Source organism: Phalacrocorax aristotelis, chromosome 2 (assembly GCF_949628215.1).
Source record: "Phalacrocorax aristotelis chromosome 2, bGulAri2.1, whole genome shotgun sequence".
Lineage (NCBI taxonomy): Eukaryota > Metazoa > Chordata > Aves > Suliformes > Phalacrocoracidae > Phalacrocorax > Phalacrocorax aristotelis.
In genome coordinates this window covers 42,507,416-42,532,356 of record NC_134277.1, presented here as the reverse complement: position 1 = coordinate 42,532,356, position 24,941 = coordinate 42,507,416, and the positions used below count along the sequence as shown (strand labels likewise).

Here is a 24,941-nt window from a genome sequence, read left to right as displayed (position 1 = left end):
GACGTATCCTTCCTTCTCATGGATTTGGCCTGAAAAAGTCGCTGGTGGTAAAAGCCTTAGACAGCACTTCATGAGAAGAGTTACCTTGCAACAAGGGTTATGGAGGAGGAGGGACAGGTAGATGGCTCTCTAGTAGGGGCTTTGACTATGCCTGGATACAGCCACGTTGAGGGACAAAACAAGCAGCTTATCATTGAGCAATCCCCCTGCAGGTCTGTAGCCTCTAGTCACAAATAGTACTATCTGCAGTAAGCATTCAGTCTGGAGAGAGAATATGTTTGAAATGGCAACAGCCCTTTTACCTTGACCTTAAACAGGGCTACAGGGCTTTTTGATGCTGCAGGGGGCTGAGGTCAGTGTGTTGTTGCAAGAGAAGGGTTTGGGGCACGAGGAACAGCTACCAGCAGATTTAGCTGCTGAAGTTCTGCTAGTGTCTGGAAGGAAAAAAAAAAAAAGAAGAAAAAAACCCCAAATCTTGTGGGAGATACTAGAACAGATCTAACCCAACACAAAGCCTGTCAGCAAAGTCTGGCAAGTAGTGCTTTCAGCTCAGGAATTTATTTGTACAAACCAGAAAAACCCTCAGAGCACTCATTAATTTAACTGCGACCTGAAGGACAACATAGCTGTACATAGTTTTGTTCCAGCATGTCCAGTACAAATCAGTCACAGTCACATAGGTGATAATTTTACTGAGAAATTATACAGAGCAATTTAGTATGCAGGAGGTACTGCCCAGGCTCTGCTTAGTGCATTGCATAATACTCCTACCCAGCCGTTCAGCCAAGCTGCAGTAATCCACCCTCGGTACGTAGCTACTGGCTAGATAACAACTGGTACAAAGTGCTGCGCTACTTTGTGAGAGGGGGCTAGGGAGCGTAGGAGGATGCCTTTTGAGAACATCCCCATGGCAAACTCCCAGGAAGACCTGTACAAATGGCCTTGGTCTTAATATGCTGCACATAGTCCAGCAACAGGAGCACAACTGGATGTGCTGTATTTGACTCTCCATGCCGGTAAAGCCTGTGCTGCAGGAATCTGCTTTTGTAGGTCAGCCTGCCGGTACACTAAACAAAACTGGATATAGAAGGACAGAATGAGCAACCATTCCCAGAGAAAGCAGCCGGCTTTTAGCCTCTAACAACCTCTTATACTAATTGATACTGGCTTTTCTTCGTATTTGAAGATGAGAGTGGGGAGAGGGAATGAACTGAAGTACCCAGTTCCCTCATTTTCTGCTAAAATAATGTTGTTTTGAACAAATATTGAGAATTTCACTGTGAGTCAGCAAAACCACGAGCAATATTTGCACTGTCATATCATAACTGCTAAATAGTGTCTTAATGATCACAATTAAGCCATGTGCTTATAGCATGCTCCTCCTGAATACTGACAAATAAAGTCCGTCAGCATTACTAATGTCAGAGCAGCAGTACAATTCACTAAGAATTAAGCAGGTATTCCTACCTTTATAATGAAGATAGACGAAACTGTTTATGTGCTTTGCTCAATATAGTTTGGATTGCTGTGGCCAAGGAGTAAGATAAGAGAGCAATTATGAATGAGCAAGCTCTTGTAATGCCCTGCTAGAAACATACAATTGTTTCCATTACAACACTGCAGCTGAGTAAGCACTATAGCATGACCTCCTCCAACCTGGCTAGTAATAGTCATTGTCCCCAGCAATGCTGCAGAACACTCCCTCCTCACTCATTTCCTACCGAACACACGTGTACTCAAGGTTTCTCCCAACCCAGAAGACTCGCATCTACCTGCGTGCTTGGGAAGTGGGGGTGACTTCAGAGCAGCAGCAGTTCACCTCCTTGCTGCAATCTCTCACCAAGGAATTAGTCATGTTCCTCCTCTTCAGTTCTGCAGGACCCTTCTTCTAGAAGGGACTTGATTCAGTTTTGGATCAATCAAAATAACCAAAGACCTCTGCTAATCGCACATTGTCACTGAACCTGACCCTTGAGCCAAGGGAGTGCAGGTTGACAAGCCAGAATTAACTTAAAACACGTGGAGATGGAAGGAACAGAGATGACTGGTTCCTGTCCAGCTCTGCACCCTGCAGACTCAGTGCCAACTGCACTTCCAAGACTGATATCACCTGCAGTCTGCCAGAGCCATGCCATGCAAGATCAGCTTGCTCACTCGCTACCCTGGATGCTCAGGACTTGAGAATGTTTTAAGAGGAAAAGGGATCTTCTGAATGACTAAGGCCATTTTTCCAAACAGCTTATGTAAAGGCAAACATGTCTTTGATTTGGTTAAATTTGTTAGGAACAAGTTTAGATCATTTTGGGAGTTTACATAAGCAACACCACCCACTGTTTTCTTTCATAAGCTTATTATGGATGCTTTTTAAGCACTCAAATCAATTGCCTTTTCTAAGTACCACAGTGTTTTATTGACAAGTGATGGAAAATGTAGTGTCTCCTCTGCAAACGATCTACACACAGTGGCTGGTACTGAGTCAAAAATGAAACTCACCGTAGTACAGTTTTACGCAGGGTTGATAACTAAAGTACAGAGTACAACATAGTAGCTACAGGGCAGGACGCACACTTTGTTCTTACTATTCTACTGACTCAAAACCTGTCCTAGGTCACTGGGATCACATACCCACTACAGAGCTAGACAGTCCCTTCACAAAATAATGGAGAAAAATTATTATTAAAAGAGTTAGTAAATTGAACCATCCATCACTGTTTCTCTTAAACGTCTATCCTGCTGACTACACATGCGCAGATCAGTCACCCCAAATCAGCTCCCTCCCCCCTGCCAGCTACCATGGTTAATTTGGCATGTCCTGGTAGCACAAAGCAAGGAGCCCACAGAAACCTACGGAGATTAAGCCATTTACCACCTCACCCAGCAGAGGGGAGGAGGAAAGGATTACCAGAGATGCTCCTGGTGTGATGTAGCTATACGCCAATAATTTTCCTAGGCTGAGCCAAACAGCTGAGGGAGCTCATACACCAAAACATAGGTTGTCTCAAAAGAAGGCAGTTCAGCGGATGAGGCTAATGTACTAATGTACCCACAATCACCTAGCGAAGGAAGGGTACCTCTAATGAACAGATTACTTTGGATCAAGTTAGATTTGATCTATAGATAAAGATTTATGTATAAATCAAATACATGCAGAGTTTATTTCAAAGTACCAAAATAAATCCGAGAGCACAGATGACCACACATCACTCAGAAGAATGTTGCAAGGTGAAGTACTTGCCATGTGAAAATGAATCTGTACTTCCGGCCTTTACCTTAAGGGTGTGGTCAAAAATGCCATGTCCACCACTAACTGCCCTGTTGCTACACATCTCAACGTAAACACCATGTCTCTAGGAGATAATCTTTGTAGGTAGTTAAAGGATCTACAGATTAAGTCTCCTTTACTCTCCTTTAGGGTGTCTTCTGCTAGCTTCCCAGGACATGATTGCTTCTCTTCCAAGCAGCAACAGACCACTCCACCAGAAAGCCATGAAGATACTCTCTTCTTCCTTTTACCTCCTGCCTGTTTCCCTTCCAGATCTCTTACACTTTTCCAGTTGTACTTTCAAATAATGTGCCAGTCCTGAAAAGCCAGTGCTGTGAAAAAGTATGCTAAAAAGTAACTACCATGGACTCCACTGCAGGTTGCCTCCTCATGGGCTGTGCCAGCCTGTGCAACGCTTGCACAGTAAACAGCTGAAAAGTCTTGGCTGTTATTCAATGTAGCTCATCAAGACGTGTCTTCCCAAAACAGCAGCAGTCAGTGCACTCACCTGCAGAAGTCCCTTGTCCTTATCCATACGGTAATCCTCAAAGCGTGCTGGGAGACACTGTTCTGGCAAAATGACAAAGCAAGGCACGAAGCAGAAATCTTTTCTTCCTCTTTTTTTTTTTTTTTTTTTAAACATCTTTTTATTAGCACAGTAACAAATGCAGACTGAAGTAGCCCACAACATACAACCAATCCACTGAGTGACTCCTATTCCACGCCTTACAGTTAAACAGCTTAAGGTATTTCACTACAGGTTACCGTAAGTCCTGATTAAACCCTTTACTCTTTTCACAAAGATAGATTGGCTTATAAAATAATACACTAACTACTTCTCATTTCATATATGAGGCCATATATCCACCTCTCCGTATCACAGATCATGAGATGACAGTCTTTAAAAAGGATTTGTTAAATACCAATCTGCCCTCCCATAGGGGAAAACAATCCTGACATCTTTTTACAAAAAAACCCCAAGAAACCCAACCCAGAAAAAAATAACCCCCCAAACCAAAAACAAAACAAAAAGCAAAAACAGTGTGTAGAGTCTTGAAAGTACTTTTACATAAATGTCAACATATGTACCTGTACAAAATTAAGCTGTTTTAATCTTTTACATATTGCAAGCAAACTGGAAACCAAAGAAGTCTAAGAGGTTTACATTCTTCTCGGTACTATATGTGAGCTAATATTGCTGAACTAATTACAGTCTTAAAATACGCTATTCCCAATCCTAGTTGTCTACTGTAGCAAGATACCTTAAGTTACAACAACAAAATCTTAAGAAATAAAAGACTGAATAAAATCTGTTATAGAAATACCCTATTCTTTACCAGCACCCTCCCTCCCCCCACCCCTTCAAAATCATAAGCAGCTCTTTCCATCACAGACGAATAATGTAAGAGTTTGACGAAAATCCGATTTATGTAGCGTATCTTTTGGTCCATTGTCTGGCCATTCTGTCATGCTCTGCTCTGTTAGTCATATACTGAGTGGCAATACTTCCAACCAGGGGGTCAGCTGAAAAGACAACAAACCACTTATTTCAGACAAGTTACTGAATAAAAACTTAAAAATAAAGCCGAAGTGTGAATTTAATATGATGGAATCACACAGGTAAGGTACGTTGCAACAGTTTAAATATACTGAATTGATGGTCTGTATCTTGACTGATTCGTGTGTATTTATGGTGACATACTAATGTAGTACTTAATAAAGAGCAAAATGCTAATTAAGGTTGTAATGAGTTTAAAAGACAACAACCCAATAGTCATATTTTGCATTACTGAGGACTTTCACTGACTCATGTGTTTCAAGTTTATTTCACCCCTTCCAAAAATGCCTGGGTCACACTCATTGCTAAGTGTACATGTATCAGCGTAAATCTGCCTTCTAGGAAAGATCAGGTCTCAAGGAGAGGTTTATTTTCCCCAACAAATTTATTTTTGTTATACATAATATAGTGTGAAATCTGGTGTTTCTCTCATATTTAGACACATATAGAAATGCAACCTGTAAAATTGACTTTGGAAACCAAGACATTCCTCTTAACTGGTGTGGATAATGGATGGGCTAGAGAAGCAGCGAGGACTACTTCTGGCATAGTTGGTCACTGGTTTTAAATGGATGCTGGAAAGTAAAAGGCTAATCCCCTGTTTTCAGAACTGCGTTTGTGGCTCTTCTAGCCCTGTGACTGCATTGCTACAGTCCTACAGACCAGTGAAGAGTGTTTAACCCTTACCCAAAACCAGAGTTGGTTTGGAAAGGGAAGGAGTTTTCATGTGCAGGAGGAGGACCACCGCTTTCCTCATGGGTCTAGCCTGAGGAGCAGTGAACAGCAGGCAGGTAGGGTGTACCACCTCCACCACCTCCAGGCCCTCTCCCGCTGCCCTGGAGAGGGAAACGTGCTGTGCCGGAGGCCACAGCCACACTGGCCGAAGCCAACGGGAGGAGATGAGGGCCACGTCCCTTGGGTGCCAGGTGGGGTGCACGGCAGAAGGCGGCCTGCCTGGCCACACAGGGGACTTACCCGGGTTGCAGTCTGTGAGGAGGGAGCAGATGGAGAGGAGAACTTTAGAAATAGTTAGTGCTGGACTCCAGTTGTCTTTTAAAATGTCCAGGCAGATGACGCCTTGGCTGTTAATATTACAGTGGTAGATTCTTGTCCGAAACGTTACCTGCAAGAAACGGGTATGTTTTACCACACAATGTGGTGAAGCGACAGGGAGTAAAAACTGAAGGGAAAAAGAAGCGCCCACGCACGCTGGGGGAGAAGGGGGCACGAAGGCCGGCCTTTGGGCCCGGGCTCAGGATGATGGACCGAGCCGGGGCCCCTAGGCTAGCCCCCGCTGCGGGGCCGGCGCCGGGGCCGAGGCCGAGGCCGGGCGGGCTCCCCGGCCCGCCGCCGCCCTCTCGCGGCCCTTGGCGGGAGCGCACCCGCCCCCGCCGCCAGGCCGGGCCGGGCCGGGCCGGGCCTTGCCGCCCCGCCCTCCGGCGGGCAGGGAACGGCCGTGCTCCCCGGCACCCCCACCTCGACCGACCGCGGCCGCCTTGCGCTAAAAGGCTGTTTCCCACAGGTAGTTCGAGGGTAAAACAAGAGATACGGCCGGGGGACACCTTTGATGCTGGAGGCAAATCAGAAGAGCCTGATTTTAAATCAAAAAATAGCGTCTCACAGGCACGTTAGCCGGCAGTACCGTTTCCAGCCCCTCCAAGTACGCCTGAGCGGTGTTAAACACGCCGTGACGGGTGACGGCACAGGCTTCCCGCCCGAAGGAAAGGGAACCGAACCGCAGGATGTGGGTGATGTACCGGAGCCCTGGGGTGAATCACCGAGGCCTCGGCACCGGCTCGTGGCTGGCGACACACGCACCGCCTCCCGACTAAACAACCGCCAACTTTCCAACCACGGGTGCTTACAGTCACCGGGAAACCCAGGTTGTGGGGTTTAAAAATTCTTTTAATTATTATATTTATTACCTTTTGTCTTTTTGCTCACAGAGGCAAAGGGGCCTGGGCCTTTAACACCAATATTTTTCTCCCGCTGGGCTCACGATCACCCGTAAAACCCCCCAAACATGCTGGGGCACTTGGAATGGCAGCTCCCATCACTTCCAAGTGCTGAGGACTCGGTTAGATTTTATTATTTTCAAATGTGGGAGATGTGAATGAGCCGGGCAGCTTGCCACGGAACTTATCCAAAAGGGAAACAAAAGCACCACAAGCCGTTTTCAGGAGAATACAATGTGACCTGCAGAAAGGCCTTACTCTGACTCACTGGATAAACAGCAACAACCAATTTGGTAGAACTTGCATGAATTAGGATTATCTGCGTGAACAAAGGTTAGTGGGTTCATGCCCTAAAACCTCGGAATTTGTCAGCTATTCACACCCACAGATTTTATTGTCTGTTTATCAGTCATGGGGGTATTTGCGAAACACACTAAATGAAACATGTAAGTGTGCTGTAGGACAAGAACACACTAGTGCTTTCTCCTGAGATTTCTCCAGCCCACACATAAAACTTGCCAGCCAACCCTCATTTTTCCTACCATCTTTCTGATGCAAAAAATTTGCCTGCAACCCTCCCTCTCACAGGCTCGGGGAGCTGGCGTGGGGCGGAGTGACACAGCTACAAAACCCCAGTGCCTGGCGAACCCCCTTGCATCGCACCCGTGCAGTGTTTCCAAGAACGCTCCCGGTGCACAGAGCACGCGGGCTATTTTCAGACTCACAAAAGCAGTTACTTGTCACAGAGGAGACACCCACACTGCACGCTTGGGGAGACTTTCCGCTTTGCTCCTCGTAAGCTGCTTGCGTTTTAGATTAAATCAGGAAGCAAACAAACAAAAAACAACCCCAAATCCCTACACTTTGGCACATTATGGGTGGGAACAGCAAAATGTCTGCAAGAGCGCAGAGAAGTGTCTCCCTCCCACACCTTCCGCAACGAGCTGCAACTCCAAAACAAAGAACCCCTGCTGCTTTTTACCTAGGGAACCTTAGAGGTATAGCAAGTCAGTCAAAACGACCTTTGTTTCCCAGATCACCTAATCCTCAGAGGAAAAGCAGCAATAACTCCCTACGGTTATGTGGAAGTCCACGCACATCAGCCTGAGCGGAGGGCAGATCTGACTCTGCGGTACCTGCCCCAACCCATACTGTTTAGGGCAAAACAGAAGCTTGCGGCATTTCCAGTTGCTGGCAATGGCTCTGCCTCGGGTTCCCGAGCAGCCCTCAAGGCTTGCTCAGTACTTCTCATTTGACCTGCAGCTTTGGTCTCTTTCCAAGAGGGCTTCTAAATGTAGGTGAAAAATAATTCTAACAGATTAAACACTTCCAGAAGGGGAAGTGTGGATTATTTCCAAGTTGATACAATAAGGACCAAATTAACAGAGAGGTCAAGAGGTCTAATTTGTAAAGACAGAAAGTTGCTAATCCTGATTTTAAGCACAAAAGCTAAATACTCCATAGGCAGTCTCTCAAGTCCAGTTGACCAATAACTGATAACAAAGCATGAGTCCTGTTTGCCTTTAAGAATAAGACTTTCTAATTCTTATTCATGAAGGAGGGGAAAGAGAGAAAGAAAGAAGACTCCCATATATTTGCAGAACAGCCTGGTTCCTTAAGATACGACCCTTAAGGGTTATACCCATGGTACCAAAATCAGTTTCCTCCAGTTAGAGGAGCCCTACCTATCCAAAGCACAGAGGGGAAAATCTAAACTTGTTTTCACTTAAGCAGCAAGTCAGAATTGGGGTGGTGTTAGACACATCTAGTCCAGCTGTTTGCCATTTACAATTTTTGCTGATAGTACAAAAGCCAGCCGTGCAGGGAACCCAAATGAAGCTGGGAGAGGGGGAGGAATTGGTGGCCCACTTAAAAAGAAACAAAAATATTTAAAATAAATGTTCATTACACCTTTAAGGTGGGGGGGTGAGGGTGGGGGTGTGTGTGGAGGGGGAAATCGCATAAAGCTAGCAGAATCAGACCAAAACCAGGGAAGCTGAGTTACTTAGAAGGTAGTACAATGTATTCAGGGTCAAGAGAACAGCATGTGGAATAGCATTAAAATAGAGTGTAACTGAACAATCCTTTGGAAATGTCCCACCTGAGATTACATTAATGCAGTAACTATACAGAGTTAAACTCAGCTTTTGAAAAGACATTAAAGAAGCTAATCTCAACCTTACCCTGAAGTGATAGCAGAGGTTAATTTACACAAGCATCAAAATGGGAGTGGGGGGAAGGAAGTGGTTAGAGGTTATTAGTACAAATGATCGAAGCACACACCAGGTCAACACAAGTTACTGTTTTTACCTCAATAAATGAAATATAACCCAACTATAATGTAACTCTTGGGAAAACGTCCATTGTAATAGTAGAAAAGAATAGCAATCACCTTCAGGACTAAGTACTGAACTCTTAAATTCTAATTATACTTGTTTATCGGGTTCTCCTGAATCCAGGCCCACCCAGCATCTGCCTGACTCCATTGCTATCTGAAACAAATGAAAAACCAGAATACCATTCAAAATGAGAAAACGTAAAAGCAGAGAACTGATTAACACTAACATCTTCAAAGTGTTTCATGGAATGCTCAATAAATGCAAAGGAACTCCATCATACATATTTAGGGAAGGAGAGAGTGTGTCTGACCCTGTATCAGATTTCTCCCACTGAAGTTCCTTGTACTGTGCAATGTATTTCCAAGTCAAATTCCAAGGCCTTTAACTTCTCCAACCTCAAGCACAGTAGTGCAGCCCTTCATATGCTTCCAGGACTCTGTTAATATCACTTCCAGCACAGTCCTCTGGCTCTCCTATAGCACATCCTCCACCCAAAAGTTTGCTCCAACATACTGAATCAAAACCCTGGCTGGAGCTAGACCAAATCCTCAAAGGCTGCACCTGTATATCCTTCATCACACATCTCTAAGATGCTCATCAACCACACAGCATTTATTAATAGTGGCTATGCCTCAACACCTTCTCTCATGCATATTCCTAAAGGCTTGGAAACCTGCCTAGATGACCAGTTTCGTCTCACTTCATGAAGATAAATCCTTTAATGATATTTCATTTTCAAGTTATGGAATGTGTTCTACTACAGGCACTTCACCACGGGGCAGCCCACATTAGGGACTGTCCTTGTAAGAATTACCAAGGACTCAAAGAGGCAGTACGGGTTTTCTTCCACTGGTTTAAGGCCTTTTTCAAGGAAGATTCAAGGGAAACTAGTCCCTTCACTCTAGAGAGCTTAATTGTTTCAGGGGTCAAGGCTTTTGAAGTGACCTTCAACCACTCTACTGCTCTACTACTGCTTATCATAAAAATGATACACTGGTTTTTGTTCCAACTAGCTGTTTCTTTATTTCTTACCCCATAAGACAAATATAGAAAGTCTATGGTAATTACATTAGTCCTACCACTTCCAGATGACCCACAAACAATATTTATCAGTCACTGCAAGCAGTTGGGCAACCTGAAATCAACAAATTAGTGGGAATAAAGCAGGAGCAATATGATAATTATATTTTCCACATTATCATTGATTAACATTAGCATAGGTATTAACACAGGAGCTGCTACAACAGTCTTTGGTTCTCAGCAAATGTTCTTCATTTAAACGTGAAGTGTCCAAGTAGCACAAGTATGTTTTATTAGAACACTGCTATGCTTTTTCCTATATCCCATCTCAATGTGACTGAAGCAGTCACACTTTATGTGATGTATTTTATGTCCATACATATATGTGGTTCGTAAATCCACTTGGACTTTGCTGGATGAAAGACTCCATTTAAATATGTCTGCTACAATACAGTGAACGTCCACTAAACTAGTCTTTTAAGGCCTTACTAAGTGGTGCCTGCACTTTTTTTAAGTCCCACCCTTCTTTTCATCTGGGTGAGGGTTTAGATCCAAAGACAAAGGCAAAGAGATGCCTGTCAAAAGCACAGAGCAGAAAGCAGGGCTGAGCTGGAATGACAAAACTGTATCTTTTGTTCTGCAGCAGGGAACTTGGCATATAGGGCTGCCTCAATACCACTGGTAGTTATAATATGGTCTTATAAGGCATCAGGCTGAATAAGCCCAGGATAATAAATGTTCTGACCTGTAGCATAGAAAGCAAAGGTGTAGCAAAGCACACGTGGGAAGGTAAAAGCTCCCTCTTTAAATGCTTACTGGGCTCACAAGGTACTGCATATAGGCAGTTGGACAATAAATTATCCGATGCAAACTAATTAAACCAAAATAGTGAAAAACTATCCTGAACTGAATTAAACTCTAACACATGACACAAGAGACCCATCTGTGCTGCCAGAGAACATCCAAAGAGGGATGGACAGGCATCAGGAGGAAATCACTAGGTATGTCCCAAGATAGACCATGCTGCTTGTCAATTGGAGCTCTAGCTTAAGGGTAGAATTTAAGGTCCTTTTGATACTACCAGAAACCCTGAAGTTATGCTAGCAAGAACAGTCAGTTTCCTTAATTTGGGAAGCTTGTATTAATTTGTCTGGTACAACCACTTAGCATTGTCTCCGCTGAGATGGACTGAAGACCTGAACCATAGCAAGCCCTTTCTACTGCAGATTAGACCAGAGTCTGAAGATGGGGCAGTCATTGGCATTTACCTCACCAGTGCAACTACTTTTAAGTAGAGTGTTAAACATGCACATAAATGCTTTCAGATACAAGGCAAACATGAATTGTATACACAACCACCTCTTCTTGTAACCCAACACTCTTCCTCTGGCCAAGTATGTGAACCACAAGATAACATTCACTTGCACTGGTATTTGCCTTGTGGCATTGGAACATCAACAACACTGGAATAGAAGAGCTTCACAAATGTAACACACCTACAGAAAAAGTGTGTTACTGTACAGGTAGGTGAACAACACAAGTACCCAGCAAAACTGAAAAATTAAATACTACTTAGTGGCCAAAACACACATAATTGTTATGCTTATGAAAACCGAGTGGTTTGAGAAACAAGTATTTGTATCCTTTCTCCTCTCCCCAAGTTTATTTACTTTTCAGTTTCTCAGTCCTGTCCTGATGCTTGCACTAATTGCTTAGGACCTCATATAAACAGAGGCAAGGAAAAAGAAAACAAGCTCTAAAATACTGATCAATAGGATTAGAAAAGCTGTTAATATCAGCTAATATAAACCAATGTAATGTCTGAAATTAGCTTAAGCTTGTTCTTAAAGACAGTAGCTTTCAAATGGGCAGCATTCCATTAACACTGCTTGCTACTCAATAGTCTGTTGAGCGTTCATGACTTAATGCATCAGCTACAGGTCTCTTACCTTTGGAGGCTTGAAAGGATATTCTGGTGTAAATGTGATGTCAAGGAAGAAAACGCCTCCCTCATAGACTGAGCCTGGAGGTCCTAAAATGGTTGATCTCCATTCGTAGATGTTATCACCTTTGGGGCCAGCGCTAAGAGATAAAAAACCAAATGGTATAGGAATGTTACCACAGTTCAAATAAATATGACCTCTTACATTCTTCAAGTATGACATGGAAGAAAGTTTTCAGTGTTACGCTTCATATACCACCTGAAGTAAAGACAGGAATTAAAAGTAGATTGAATGCTTCCAAAAATCTCCGAGATCTTACCTGGATTTAGCAGTGTTCCAGACTGCTTAGCAAAGCTGAGAAACTAGAGGTGGGGTATGGTTTCCAGTCCCCTCTCTCCTGACACTTTCAAGAGCGGCATTGCCTGGAACTACTCCTAAACATGCTTCACAATCTCAATGCAACAGAAAAGTTAAGTTTCAAAGAAAAATTTCCTACTGTATTTCAGAAATGGCTCTTCCAGCTCAGTCTTAATAAAACTGTATGACATCAAAGACCACACTAAATAAATGAAGGACTTACAGGATTAATAAAATCCGCATGTGTTCTTTAAAATTAAAATATATTTCTGTATTATTGCTAAACCAAGGCTCGTGGTATAATTGAAGGAAGCCAAATACACGGTGATACTCTTAAATGCCAGATTTTCTACATTTTTATCATTTTGCTACACTGACTTCTAAAATGAGAACACATGAACTCATCCCACTGATATAGTTTGTATTGTGGAACTGCTTTTGTAAGGGGAATTAAAATCACTGTGTCAAATTAAAACAGCGCTTTCTCAAATCAGCTTTGTCTAATTCTAGATTCTCCCTATCCTGCTGGCAGCTCACCAAGAGCAAGCACAAGCTAAAGGTGTTGTAGAACACCAATATCTGCTTGTTGAAAATTAGTTTTACTGAGACCCTCCGACACTTGTATTCTGTAGCGTGCCATATGTCACAGAGTATTTTTAAGTACAGCTCAACCTATAAAGCCATTAATGGTTTTGGACTCCATTGCTGCCTCTTTCTTTCTGTGCTGCTATGGTAGTATTTTATCTGTAAGATGCCAGAGCTGAAAACTCCCTTTGCATAAAGGGAGGTGCTGACACAGCTTTTTCCATCATGGATGTGCTATGACTTCAGAAATCTCTTCTCCCCTTGTTCTATAAGGGGACAGATTTTAACATCCCTAATACAATGAAAACCAGCCTTGCTCTTCTTTCCCCATTCTTTTAACAAGGCTAATATATTGACAGTAAGATTAAAAAAAGGCTCTTTTCATATTATAACACCCATAGAGCAGTACTACTTGCGAGGGAAGGCAATCCAATAAATTCAAAATATATATCACAATATGCATTTGATTAATGTGAAGGGAACCAGAGTAATTGCTAGGTGTTTGTTACAGCATTACAAATAGAAATACAGTTACAAAAACATAAATTTTCAATGTAACAATAGTGATCAGAGACATGCTTCCCCCCCTGCTCTTTGCAGTACTGGTGAACATGTTCTTGACAGCAGGGGAATTACGGGAGAGAAAGGGAGTTAATTCAGTTATCAAACCTAAAATTTTCAGATTAAACTAGAAATAAAAAGTTCACAACATGTTGGTGCTAAATAGTTCAACAATAGCAAAGCTGTGACTAAAAGCATGCTTCCAGGGGAAGGAAAGCACGTAAGAAAGCAGTAAAGGGAGACAGGTTCTTTGCAAAGTGATGCACCAGCCACTAGGGAAAGATTTCTCTCCTCAGAACACAAAACCTGTGCAGCTCAAGATCGGTACTAAATTAAAGTAAAAGCCATTCCATCCTGAACACTCCTGGCATCCTGCTCCACGTTAATGACTTGTCCCTGTCCTGTGTAGGTCTATATATTTGGGCACTCAGTACTCTCCAGTTACCACTTGTGCATTAGACTGGAAGAGTGTTGTATTTCAACAGGAAGCTCTACCTCTTGAAAGACACCAGCTTAACTGTGCAAACTTACTGAAAAGGACTCTCTGGGGCACCTTTAGCCACCACTCCAAAGAACCACCTCTTTATGTACGTATTAGCAACCTACTGACACACTGTCATTACTGCAAGTCGCAGCAGCGATCATCTTCCCCTCCCTCCCCTAAAGATGGAGCTACTGAACGGAACAGGCACTTGAGCTTTGCTAGCACCGATTTACTATTGGAATTTATGTCACGAGAACTGCCAACTGGGAGCACTTTGGCACTCAAGAAATGTGATGTGCGATTAGCACTGAATACAGCCCTCTGAACCAATGAGAAATATTTGAACACTTTGCATTTTATTTCCAGGTTCAACCCAAAGGACTGTCAATAAAAAAATCCCAAAGACTTAAAAAATAATATATTATTATGTGTAATAGTCTTCGAAATCTCTTGTATCCTATTAGGTTTCCAATTAGAGCTATCACTGCATGCAAGTAATATACTGCTAGACCTCCATATTAAGAATACAACATCTTTGTAAGACATCAGTAGGCATTAGCAGTGATGTACTAAGCTTACCTTTTAAGCTTTTCAGAATTCAATCAACAGACTGAAAAAATCCCAACCCATCATTGCCAATAAGGTTATCAGGCAACATGTGTTACACAGCAGTGCAAGTGAGATCTCTGTTCCCTGGAAAGACGGTGACATACTCAAAGATGCACTGCACCCACTCTAACTGTTTCTGATCATTCCCAAGTTGCTGCTAGTTTATCCTCTGGGCAGATGTTATGACACCAATGCCCAGTGCCATGGTAGTTTTTGTTCGAGGAGTCTCTAACTTTCCAAGTCTAGAAGCAGCAGTCTGAATCCTGCTGGTAAAGGCAAGGCAGAGAGAAAGCCTCGGCACAGGTGAGACCAAGCTCAAAGTTCTGCCTGGGCCAAGTCCCCCTTGGTCCAGTCAGAACTTTGAGCTTGGTGTTGCTTTGGAAAAACATCATCTTGTTCTGACTCCCTTTGCTGGCAGGTGCCATGTTCTTTCTCAACTTAAAAACCAAACAGGTAAACTAGAAACTCCTGCAGCAGAGGCTGGCGAGCAGAATGATGCCTAGGTGAATTGGCTGCATGCTCAGACGCCTTGCAGTACTGAGCAATTGTAAACATAGGTCTCTGTCTCAGAGATTAAGTGTTCACGGAGAGGACACACACACAGACACACTTTTTCATGTATTGTAAAGGCTGAAATGAAATAGTCTGCAAGAACAGCCAGTGTGTGGCTTTTTCCTATTAAGTCATAGAATCATAGAATGGTTTAGGTTGGAAGGGACCTTTAGAGGTCATTTAGTCCAACCCCCAAAGTCAGCCAGATACAACCTCCATCACAGGCCTGGGTTACATGACACCACCCTGATATTTCGCATACACAGACTCAGCTCGCTCCTTTGCTTGGGCACCCCATGGCAAATCACTCCAAGTATGCCTATGCCATGGAGGGAAGGCAGGATTTTTTGGTGTTCACCACATACAGCTAATGTATGAAAATCCTTGGGAAAACACTGCTGGTACTTTCCAGGAGAATGACTCAGAAAGAGCCCATTACCTATGTCAACTTGCTAGTACATTTGGAAACTACCTGATCCTTTCTAGGAGTTGATCAAATTATAATATAGCTTTTCCTCTAATGAAAATACAGCCTGGTGAACACTTTAGTTCTTCTTTGAGGTACAGAAAACGTGCAACAGCAGATCACTATAGTGATAAATGAATCAAAATCAGTCAATGCTACAGACACTAGGAAACCACCCTGATATACCAAAGCAGCGCATGTTCCTTTTAAAACCTAACTAATTTAGCAGAGTAGTTTAAAAATGCCAGAGACTGCTATCCATCAGGGTGATGAGAAGGAGGGCAATTTCATGGTATGCTGAAGTAAATAACAGCTAATGAAAAACTACAATATGTTTCAGTCAAAACTGCAAGTAGCAAAACCACAAACTCATACCCCAACTACTCTGTATCCCTAGATGCTATTTTTGAAGCTATTTTTCCCTGAACAGGAAGAGTCTGATGCAAGTAGCTAAGCTGCTTTGAAGTTGCACACTTGTGGAAAATAAATATAATTTCCAAAAACACTGCAGACATGACCTTTTCCAAGGGACATAGCTCAAACCAGAAAGCAAACAACACACTAACAACACAGGGGAATTCCAAGGTGGCAGAGAATCTAGTGATCTCCAACGTAAAGCTGCACCATTACAAACTGATAGCAACATCATTTTTTTTGTTGTTTTATTTTGTTGCAAGAGACAGTGAATGACTGAAAATGGATTGCATCTTGGTCATGTACACATCACCTTACTAGGCTGCTTTAGGTAATACTTAGTCCACTGTTAGAAGGTCTCTTTTACCCCTTTCTTTCCCCTCCCCCTCTTTTTTTCTTTTTTTTTTTTTTCTTCTCTTTTTCTTTTTTTAAAGAAGCAAGCCCAAAATGCATTAGAAATCTTGACTGGCAGGGAGGCAGCATATCATTCTTACATGAAGTTCTGGTGCACCTTTATTTTCCCTCCTAATCCACCCCATTCCTGACCTCAGGGTAAATATGCTTTCGTTTCTGGTAGTCCACCAAGCGGGTCCACGCTGAGCTTGCTCACCTACATTGGTCAGCTGAATCTGGTGCAGAGATTGCAAAAGTAACCTAGAAGTCCCAGATCACTGGGGAAGGCATATGCAGGGTCTACAAAGAAGCAGGACAGCTCATCTAGCTTAGCCACTGAAAAAACCACACACTTACAAAATCCCTCATTCAAAGAAATTTTGCTCTACAGATCTTTAAGCAAGCTGTGTTAAAAATGGGAGTGTCAAAGAACAGAATTAAAATCAACAAAACCAAAAAAGCAGCTAATCCTTTGGCCACAATGTCACTCCAAAAACTTTATATTAATGCATAGCTCTAATTTTAGAAATAAATTGTCACCTTCTGCACATGCTTTAGCTACCAAAATGTATTATTATTATTATTGCTATTACTATAGCACCGAGACACTCCATTCACAGATAGGACCCCAGTACACTAAGCATGCTACAATGCAATCCAAAGACTCATATATACAACTTACACGGGATTTTCAGTTGTAAAATAAACATTAAAACATTACACAGTTATTAGGAAGAAATTCAAACAGACAAGATAGAGGTAGTTAAAAGGATACCCTGGGTCATCCATTCAAATGCCATTTTTCAGTCAAGTTGTTTAAAAGTGTGAGAAGTTTTTTGCCTTCCATTTTTAGTCAAAGGATGGAAATGAACAGAAAAGAAAGGAAGAAAAAAAAAATGACAACACAACAAAACCCCTCCTGGGCAACCACGGAAAGTTAAAGGTATCATACTGAATTACCACATGCCCATGTGAATTAGAGTGATTTTTTTGCCCACTGTCATTATACACAGCCAAGCTGCTCCACTGTGTTAACTTTAGCTACAAATGATGGATTGACCACAGGTGAAATGCCTACGAGCTCAATGAGCGACACAGGGAAAAGACAGCAAGAGAAAAAGTTGCAGCTGGCTTTAATTAAAACCTAAGAAGGGAGCAAAGGAGGGAAAGGAGAGGTAAGTGAGCAAAGATGGAGCATTATATTGCTACAGCAATCCAAACTATAAAATTGTGAAAACAGAACTTAATTCTCCTTCTAATGCATGTTCAGGGGCACGGTTTTCAAGTACAAAGCAGTAAATATTATTATTTTTCTTGTAACTCATTGAAGGCACTGTATTTTCTGTCTTAACTTTAAAATGGCAGTCACAATATTATTGCACAAGGGTAAAGTACCTTACAAATCCCACCACATTTCTAACAGAGAAGAGCATGCACAGAATTTCTGTTTTAGCATCTGGGAAAGCTTTTCCCTGAAGTATCAGACTAATGTAAAATTGGGGAGGGGAGGTTTGAAAAATTGCACATAAATTGCACAAAGCTTAAACTGGAGGATAAACGGTGCAACGAATTACATTCTTATGAGGTTAAAAAAGGAACTAAATAACCAAATAGCTCTGATAATGGAGCTGATAAGGTGTTATGCAGGGATTTATGAGACTTCAAGGAAAACTGTTTCAGGGGGATTTCTTGGAGGGTGGGGGGAGGGAAGACCACGTTTTCCAGTTTATATAAAACTGCTTGGCAACAAGATCACGAAACAACCAAGAGCCTTATTGTTGCCAAGATCTCACTCTTTTCAATTACAATAAGAAGAGAAATGCCCAGGAGTACTTGCAAATTCAGGACCTTCACCTGAAATATTTCAGTCTCTGCAAAATATTACCATGAAGTTGCTACTAAACTACTTGGTGAAAAGGCCAACCCTCTTGATTAATTTCACTGTAGAGTTTGATTTTTAAACCAGGCTTCAAAGATTTAAAATAAAAATCTCAGTTAACGGAGAGGTCAGAAGGAGACTTATGATATTCTCAGGAGTGTGCTGCAGCTCTAGTTTAGCAATAATCACTTCAATTTAGGAGCAAGTCCCTATAAAAAGGTTCAAGAGAAATTAATCCATCTAGCATTGGTTCCAAAATTGAAAATAAGCCCAGCCTGCTCAGCTCTCTGGGCTTCCGTTTTTCTTTGCAGTGGCTTCTTCCTAGCCTTCTCCACCTCAAAGCACTTGAAGTTTGTCCCACTACATGTAGGAACATCTTCAGTATCCAACATGACTACAGAAAGGCCGACTGTTTCTACAAGTCTGCGGCTTTAGTAGGTACAGTACACAAATACAGAAAATGGCAGACTTTAAGTAGTCAATAAAATTATTTTAATTGTATGCAAATGTTTTCCTTTTCTCCTCGTAGTTATAGCTTGACACCATAACCAAAAGTTAAATAAAATCAAATGGATTGGCTTATATTTGACCTTGCATCTCCCATTAAATAATACCCTGCACAAGAAACAATAAAACAAATTGGGAAAGAGTAGATGAGAATCTGACTTGCCTAACAATTAGCAACGGCTTATTTAAAATGACAAGACGACATGATGGTAGAAACTGTGCTCTGCCAACTCAACTTTGTGTTATTTTTACATCAGTTTCCTTCCTGCCGTTTGTCAACTGGGCTATTAGTTGTCAATACGGGGACAGAAATTCCTTCACATGAGACCTCATTTCCAAAGGTAGTATTTACGGCACATATGAGTAATTTACAATTGGTAAGCAAAACTAGGCTGTTTCACAAATGCTGCATTTTTGCAGCTACACCATTTGGTCTGGGCCTCCTCATGTTCCAACAGGTTTTCAAAGTTGTTATAGAAATAACTAGTAAACCTATTTGTTTCTGCAATTTTAATGCTTTTGTAAAGCAAACACACTCTTACAGTGGTTGCCCAGCATCAAACTGAAAATCCTGTACTTACAAACAATAAAAGAGAATCAATACTGTTAATAAATACGAAAGTTCTTGTGTCGCTAACCTCAAATGTGGCATACCCCTCAAGAGAAAACAAAGGCTCTACTTCCTCCTGGTACTTATTGAGACATAGTAGGTTCTTCACACGTGGAAAAGAGACTACCGCCTCTGACAACAAAACAGTTCAGTAACGCCCCATTCCCCCCCATAAGCAGCCCTAACTGTGCTATATTAAAATGATCAGAGGGCTCTCCCCTAAATACCATGTTTTATCCACTAGAGAAAAATGGAAATCCACCACAATTAACCTGCCATTCCAGAATCAAGCTGGGACCTACACCTGTGTCTCTGTCCTCCACACGCATCTCCTGTCCTGTCAATAGCAGTGAAGGAATATGAAAGATGGTCTCAATAAAGAGATAAAAAAGCCCAGCACACCATAAATATTTAGGCACCCTGTAGTACAAAAATTGTAAAACTGCTAAGTTTGGGCTTCTGTGATCTGGAAGCTTCTGTCTCTTCAAAAGTCACTTGCCCTGTTTGGTGGGGGAGGGGAGAGAAAAGGAAAAAAAAGGATCCCATGATTTTTCATAAGTCGACCTATCAGAATTGAGATAACATAGTGGACTGGTTATTATCTTGAACTTTATTATCATCAGTTTGCTCTATTGATTTAATTATAACTAGTAATTCTGTTGATCAAGAAATGCATATGCTAAATAACTTAGATTGAAAAAGCAACAGCAGCTACAAACCAGCTTGGAAAAACTGGCCCCAGAAAGTTAAAGATGATGTGCAACACTTGGCAAGAAGCCCCTGCTACGCTGAAAATTGAAAGCAGACAAGACTCAAACTTCCTCAAACTAATAAGGACATGGTTCTTGTGGCTTCACCCAGCTGTCTCCTCAAGTAGCTTTCTTCCTTCCATGGGGAGGAAAAGGGCTACTTTAAAGAGGGTGGACAATGCATTGCCAGGCTGGAGATACAATACCATTTCTCTTGCACTGAACTCCAAGAATTCTGTTTAAAGCCTGTACTCTGAACAGATGATGCAGTATTTTAAGATTGCTAGCTTATATGCAACTTTAAGTTATCAAGAGAACATAACCTAAGGAAAAAGATTTTCATATGTACCACATGCTCCAAAACTGATCCTCCTGTCCCACCACCTACCAACCAACCCGCCTTAAAAACATGCTACAAATTAAAAGAAATCCATCAGCCAATCAACAGTCTCTTTCCCATCAGATCAAGGATAGGTAGAGTCAACATTACCTAACCAGAGAACCAGGTCATCCCATTATCCTGGCTTCACATCATTCTATTGCTTCCCACTAGCATACCAATGTTGATGCCGATAACATTATGTTGCTAATCAAATTATATTATGTTTTGAAGGATGTATCTTAACGATACATGAAACCTAGAAAGGAAAAAAAAAAAAATCTAATCTGGATGTCTTCCCTTTCTCCTTTATCTACAATGAACTTTACATTAACTTCCTTTCCTTGCCATTCACTAAACAAATCAAGATCACTGCATTTGGATTAAGCTGTTTCACTGCAGGTGATAACAGCAAAATTGAACAAACCACCCTATACCAAAACAAAGTTTGGTTACTCAAACCAACAACAAAATATTGTCGGTTATGCTGCACTACCCAGAGCGTGCCTTTACTGATTTTCACAATTCCAAACCATCAAAGCTGCCTAGTAGAAAAGTAATTGGAAAACACTGCCTTTGAGTTTTGAAACTTTAACATGCACAGACTAGAAATTTTATCTGAGAGATCTGAGATGTGAGTTCACTATTTTTTAAGTAAAACAAGATTACCTACACTTTAATACAGCACAGCTGCTAGCCAACTACATAGCAGCCACTAAAAATTGTTTACATACCACTGCAAGTTGTTCTCATTAGTAGCAGTTGCAAACACAAGCCAGTCACAACAGCCAATCAGCATTTATTGTAGCATTTTCTTACCTAAATATTATTCTGAAGCTGACATGAGAGCAAAACCGTAGGAAAAAAAAAACCCAAGACAAAACCGACAACAATTTTTCAAGGGATTTAAATACAAAAATAGGCTTTTGATTTCTTGAGAGCATTTTCACACACGTAAGGAGAGCCTAAATAGGAATTTGTGGTGGCCTTCTAAAGCTTTCTGTATTTTTTTTCTTTTCAGAGTATTGGGAACATTAAATTTAATCCACATTCGGAGCTACAAGAGAACTAAGCAGTGCTCTCAAATAATGTATACAGTTTTGGGGCCAACTTGCACGCCTTAACTTGAAGGGGCAGATACAGTCCTTCACAAATTATCTGTTTTCTCCAGAACCCTGTTTGGCAATTGACATTAAGTAACTTCTCCCCAAAGCATAAAACCAAACCAAAAACCAAAAAACCCAAATAAACAAACAAAAAAACCCCCAAGCCCCAAACAAACCATATCATTGACTTTCAAACTTCCCATTGCCTTCACTTTGTGACATTTTAGTCTGGAAGCATCTCCTGAATGTAAGGAAACATTAAAGAATGAAGTGCCAGGCACTAAGAGTTTCAGCTTAGAGCATTACATCACTTACACCTTTTATAAAAACCACTCCACATTCACACACATAAAAGCCAACAGAGGTGTCTGCTCCTCCCTGATTTCCACCAAAGAGAGAAGACGTAGCAACAATTTAATAGGCTGGAAAGACACCACCCACAGCTGGCAGTTAAGTTCTGCTGACAGAGGTCTGCAAGCAGGCAGGTAAAAGGCAACTGCCAAGGAGCACAAGCAGTGCAGGCATCCTCCTCCACATCACTCCTGGTCCCACACGGCTTAGAAACTTTGCTCCTTCACCTGATCACTGACATTCTTAGTTTAAACTAAGTTTCAACCTTTTGCTGTCACAAAAAAAAAAAATCATTCTAAGTTTACACTGTAATTAGCTGAAAACACTGATGTTAAATACTACTTCAGGTATGTTCCCATGATCCAGAGGCTCTTCTAGTCAAAAAAAAAAAAAAAAAAAGGACATTTTCCCCATAAGCTTCCTGTGCAACCCATCATGAAGTTCACAGAGAAGGATCTTTAGTGGCATTTAGCAAAAAGTCACATTTCTTTGTTGGATGGTTTTAACAATTTAATTTCTAGTAACGCTCACATGAGATTTTTGTATTATATTTCATAGAGCAGGAGGAGGAAAGCACACCTCTCATACCCATGCACTCTTTCAGAGACAGCAGTTTACCTTTGATAACCTTTTAACCTGAGCGCTGTTAAAAGTAACACCTTAAAGCAAGAGTGACAAGATTAGGAGAGAGTTCTTGGGTATGTTTTGAGAGTTGTTATGCTGTAACCATTTCCATACAGACAGCAACAGAAATTAATAGGCATGCCTACAAAAATTTAAAACTGACAGAGACATAGATGTACTGTTTGCACCTAATTTTACACTACTAATTTTCTGAAGAAAATCTGAATACATTACTTGTAATTAGGCACAAATATGAAACCAGCATAATAGTATACGGTAGTTTGGTAAAACACCTGGAAGAACTGACAGCCTTAATCCCTATGCTTGATGTAATTTCACATCCATATCAACATAAGAAGAGAAATAAATCTATCATTAGCTACAAATCACAGGGATTTAGGGTACAAAGGTAGGAAAAAGCACTGTAAGAACAAAGAAAAATGATTTGTTTCCAGTCACTACAGCTTCATTCACTTTGATTTTCTCACTAAAGGCATTTCAAATATTCCTTTTAGTGAAATAAAGATGTTCAAACAGCAATACGTTTACAATGTAAATACATTTACACTATTCACATTATGCTACAAAATTCCTCAGCCAGTGTAGGCAATCCTATCTAAACTTGCAAGGTAAAATAATGAAGAGAGATTTCTTCATTTTAGTTTCTATGCCAAGATGTCAATTCAGAAAGGTCAGTAAGTAAAAGCCCTAGAGTACCGTTTTCTTCATAAATCAGTAAGAACAGAAAAATTCCAGAGGCAGCTGACACTCATAATTAAAACAAACTTTTAATAAATTTTTTCTTTTGTATTGGGTTCTTAATCAAATGTAATTAAAAGTTATGATGAGACAACTAACTGAACTAACTGAAGAGAGTTGTCTTCTGCTGAGCTTGTGACTGTCACAGAAGAGTAGAACAGATCATCACACTGAAAAAAATCATCCCAATGGTAGTATCATTCACGGAGTAGCAAACCAACCAACACTAAAATGATTTTCCACATCTATTTATACAGAGTGGATTAAAACCACATCTCATACATATAACTTTCAAGCCGTGAATTAATGATACCACAAACATGAAAACTGATTAGGCAAAGTCATCCTTAAGATTAAGTACTGGAATACGACAAAGTACGTATGCGCTCGTTTTCATCTTTAAGATTCAATTCTCTGAGACAGATATTAATTTCACAAAAAACATTATGGGAAATACTTTTGGAAATTACTCTTAGAGGTGCTTTTGTCGCATATATATTTGTATATACATATGTGTGTGTTTCATAATGCATAAAACCTTTTATAACCAGACTTAAAGATTTTTTCTAAACACAGGTTTCCCCTATAAAGCAATGTTAAATTAAAGCTCTGTCCACCCAGTAGTATAATAAAAGTAGTATTACTGGAAAGACTTTGATCGCAGGTGAAATGCAGATTTTGTCACAGAACTTTGTTCCTCTACTAGCTTATCAAAAGAAACGTAGGAAATCACCAGGCTGGATCAGATCTGAAGTCCACCCATTCCAATGCCCTGTCTCTGGTTTCCAGTGTCAAATGGAGCAGAGATGAGCATTCGAAGGGTCCTGCCAGGTCTTCTGCTTTCCCGTACTTTAGCAACATTCTCAGTGGTAATTGATTGAACCTCAAAATCAGGCATTTATGTTTCCCTTCCGAAATCAGTATTACGAATAAGCTGCAGTAATTCCATCTGGTTTTGCCCTCCATAGAAGTCTGAGTCTTTTTGAAGCTTGCTAAATTCCTGGCTTCAGCAATGTAATACAGCATGGAATCCGTGTGTCTAATTTCATTCTGTAAAAATTAAATAAATTAAATTTATCTATCTTTTAAACTCATTCTATATGCCTTTGTTCTTGTATTAGAAGACATGAAAATAAGCTTCCTGTGTATTTTCTCTAAAGAATAAAAACATGGAAAATAAATATTCAGTCTACTTTCTGAAGGAAACAATCCCTGTATCTTCACATGAGAACTCCTCCCGTCTATTTTTTAATAATTTCCATCTCTCCTCTCCAAAATCCACCTACTTTTCCAATATTCTTTTTGAGATAAAGTAGACAGCATTACACAAAAGTTGATGGACAAGACATTACTTTGTAGGTATCTATAACAAGCCTTTCTCTCATTTACATGCCAGAAATACCTCCTGCCCTTCCTTTTTCAAACTGGGAAGACTTATCACCATAGGTATGCCCTTAATGAGCACTAGGCTAGTAAAGA

General features: G+C 41.1%; 1 protein-coding gene across 1 annotated transcript in view; it reads right to left on the bottom strand.

Moving 5' to 3' along the window:
• Window positions 1-4,308: 4,308 nt before the first annotated feature.
• The window catches only part of LOC142052721 (ubiquitin-conjugating enzyme E2 E1-like), a 44,807-nt gene continuing 24,174 nt past the window's right edge, over window positions 4,309-24,941 (bottom strand). The window contains 3 exon segments of the mRNA XM_075083240.1: window positions 4,309-4,786; window positions 5,796-5,943; window positions 12,084-12,216. Of these exon segments, the coding sequence (XP_074939341.1) occupies window positions 4,689-4,786; window positions 5,796-5,943; window positions 12,084-12,216 (379 nt within the window). The 3' untranslated portion in view covers window positions 4,309-4,688.